Source organism: Salvelinus alpinus, chromosome 9 (assembly GCF_045679555.1).
Source record: "Salvelinus alpinus chromosome 9, SLU_Salpinus.1, whole genome shotgun sequence".
Classification (NCBI taxonomy): domain Eukaryota; kingdom Metazoa; phylum Chordata; class Actinopteri; order Salmoniformes; family Salmonidae; genus Salvelinus; species Salvelinus alpinus.
Window position 1 is genome coordinate 29,279,112 of NC_092094.1, and position 3,455 is coordinate 29,282,566.

The 3,455-nt window shown below is 52.6% G+C and overlaps 1 protein-coding gene across 1 annotated transcript; it reads right to left on the reverse strand.

Moving 5' to 3' along the window:
* Positions 1–519: 519 nt before the first annotated feature.
* Positions 520–2,367, reverse strand: LOC139530940 (uncharacterized). The gene has a single exon (XM_071327748.1). It carries the CDS (start codon positions 2,365–2,367, stop codon positions 520–522), a length of 1,848 nt encoding a protein of 615 aa, XP_071183849.1.
* Positions 2,368–3,455: the final 1,088 nt, after the last annotated feature.

Consider the following 3,455-nt stretch of genomic DNA (forward strand, 5'->3'; position numbering starts at 1 on the left):
AAGACATACACGAGTGTGGAAATACAGGGTGTGGTTTTCAGTCCAACGATGTTGAGGATCAATAAATGATGACAGTTTCAGTAGGCCTGCAGACCTGAGTCAAATACATGAACTAGAGAGTAGAGTAGAGTTCACTTTCATGTAGCGCAATGATCTGTAGGTCTAGTTCACTATGCATCACAGTGTAACCCTCTCCCCCCCCCTCGTCAGAGGTGGAAGAAATCTGTTTTCGCCCGTGATGGAACCCTCCTGGCAGGGGAGGGGCCTTCATTTAGGATGCTCTCCTTTGATTGGCCGGATGGCAGGATTTTGTAGATGATGATAAATCAGACCCAGGTGTCACCTCCTCGGCAGCAGGTGAGGATTGATGGGATACAGGAGGACTATCCATCATCCCGGGCAGGAGGCATGCTATCGGAATTTGGGAAACGTGTTCCCAATCACAGACCTGCAGCACATGGTGGGGTACGGAGCGCTGTTTGGGAGGCGTTACTGGAAATCAATGGTAGCCACTCAAGGTCAATGTACTACTGTTAGAAATCTTCTTACGCTATGGCTGAGGCTAGGGGATAGAGCTGGGGGATAAGGTTGGGGCTGGAGGATAGAGCTGGGGGATAAGGTTGGGGCTGGGGGATAGAGCTGGGGGATAAGGTTGGGGCTGGAGGATAGAGCTGGGGGATAAGGTTGGGGCTGGGGGATAGAGCTGGGGGATAAGGTTGGGGCTGGAGGATAGAGCTGGGGGATAAGGTTGGGGCTGGGGGATAGAGCTGGGGGATAAGGTTGGGGCTGGGGGTAGAGCTGGGGGATAAGGTTGGGGCTGGGGATAGAGCTGGGGGATAAGGTTGGGGCTGGGGGATAGAGCTGGGGGATAAGGTTGGGGCTGGAGGATAGAGCTGGGGGATAAGGTTGGGGCTGGGGGATAGAGCTGGGGGATAAGGTTGGGGCTGGAGGATAGAGCTGTGGGATAAGGTTTGGGCTGGGGGATAGAGCTGGGGGATAAGGTTGGGACTGGGGGAGAGAGTCGGGTGCTACGGTTGAGGCTGGGGGATAGAGCTGGGGGATAAGGTTGGGGCTGGAGGATAGAGCTGAGGGATAAGGTTGGGGCTGGGGGATAGAGATGGGGGATAAGGTTGGGGCTGGGGGATAGAGTTGGGGGATAGGGTTGGGGCTGGGGGATAGAGCTGGGGGATAAGGTTGGGGCTGGGTGATAGAGTTGGGGGATAAGGTTGGGGCTGGGGGATAGAGCTGGGGGATAAGGTTGGGGCTGGGGGATAGAGTTGGGGGATCAGGTTGGGGCTGGGGGATAGAGTTGGGGGATAAGGTTGGGGCTGGGGGATAGAGCCGGGGGATAAGGTTGGGGCTGGGGATAGAGCTGAGGGATAGGGTTGGGGCTGGGGGATAGAGCTGGGGGATAAGGTTGGGGCTGGGGGATAGAGCTGGGGGATAAGGTTGGGGCTGGGGGATAGAGTTGGGGGATAAGGTTGGGGCTGGGGGATAGAGCTGGGGGATAAGGTTGGGGCTGGGGGATAGAACTGGGGGATAAGGTTGGGGCTGGGGGATAGAACTGGGGGATAAGGTTGGGGCTGGGGGATAGAACTGGGGGATAAGGTTGGGGCTGGGGGATAGAGTTGGGGGATAAGGTTGGGGCTGGGGGATAGAGCTGGGGGATAAGTTTGGGGCTGGGGATAGAGCTGAGGGATAGGGTTGGGGCTGGAGGATAGAGCTGGGGGATAAGGTTGGGGCTGGGGGATAGAGCTGGGGGATAAGGTTGGGGCTGGAGGATAGAGCTGGGGGATAAGGTTGGGGCTGGGGGATAGAGCTGGGGGATAGGGTTGGGGCTGGGGGATAGAGCTGGGGGATAGGGTTGGGGCTGGGGGATAGAGCTGGGGGATAGGGTTGGGGGATAGAGCTGGGGCTGTGGGATAGAGCTGGGGCTGGGGGATAGAGCTGGGGCTGGGGGATAGAGCTGAGGCTGGGGGATAGAGCTGAGGCTGGGGTATAGAGCTGAGGCTGGGGGATAGAGCTGGGGCTGGGGGATAGAGCTGGGGCTGGGGGATAGAGTTGGGGCTGGGGGATAAAGCTGGGGCTGGGGGATAGAGCTGGGGCTGGGGGATAGGGCTGAGGCTGGGGTATAGGGCTGAGGAATAGGGCTGGGGAATAGGGCTGAGGAATAGGGCTGGGGCTGGGGAATAGGGCTGGGGAATAGGGCTGGGGAATAGGGCTGGGGCTAGGGCTGGGGCTGGGGAATAGGGCTGGGGCTGTGGAATAGGGCTGGGGATGGGGAATAGGGCTGGGGGTGTGGAATAGGGCTGGGGAATAGGGCTGGGGAATAGGGCTGGGGAATAGGGCTGGGGACCCTGGCCTCATTGACTTGTTGAAGTCAACAGTGAACTTCTATAAGATGACAATTTCAGGCACAGACTGAGTGGAACACCGTCAATGATTCTACTCAGACAGTATGCAGCATCAAGCATTTCAGCTTTGTTCAATTAGAATGATGATAATGTTTCGGTGTAGCAAATGGTCAAAACAATATTAGCAAAATTGTCTCTTCATTGCTGTATTTCTTTTTTCTTGCTTGTCTGCCACGTTTGGATGTGGGCAATTCCTCTATTTTAGTTTTTCATGTAAACCTTTGATTTGGCATTAGCCACAATGATCTACTGCACAGAATAAAACGTATGTGCATTCATTTATGTATAAGAAAGATTAGAGAGTGTATTAGTCTAACGGTTTTGTTTGTTCAAACAGAAAACAGGCACTTGATGTATAACCAGACACCAAAGACAAAACATTACAGTAAAGGGGTTCTGTTCACTCTGTTTATCTTATATCCTGTTGCCTAGTCCCCTCACACAGTGCATTCGGAAAGTATTCAAACCCATGACTTTTTACACATTTTGTTACATTACAGCCTTATTCTGAAATGGATTGAAGAAAACATTTTCTTCATCAATTTACACACAATACCCCATAACGACAAAGCGAAAACATGATTTTAGAAATGTTTGCAAAAAACAGAAATACCTTATTTACATAAGTATTCAGTCCCTTTGCTATTAGACTCAAAATTGAGCTCAGTTGCATCCTGTTTCCATTAATCATCCTTGAGATGTTTATAAAACTTGATTGGAGTCCACCTGTGGTAAATTCAATTGACTGGGCATGATTTGGAAAGGCACACATCTGTCTATATAAGGTCCCACAGTTGACAGTGCATGTAAGAGCAAAAACCAAGCTATGAGGTCGAAGGAATTGTCTGTAGAGATGAAACCAATATTGAGCTCTTTGGCCTGAATGCCAAGCGTCACATCTGGAGGAAACCTGGCACCATCCCTGTGGTGAAGCATGGTGGTGGCAGCAGCATGCTGTGGGGATGTCTTTCAGCGGCAGGGACTGGGAGACTAGTCAGGATCGAGGGAAAGATGAACGGAGCAAACTACAGAGAGATCCTT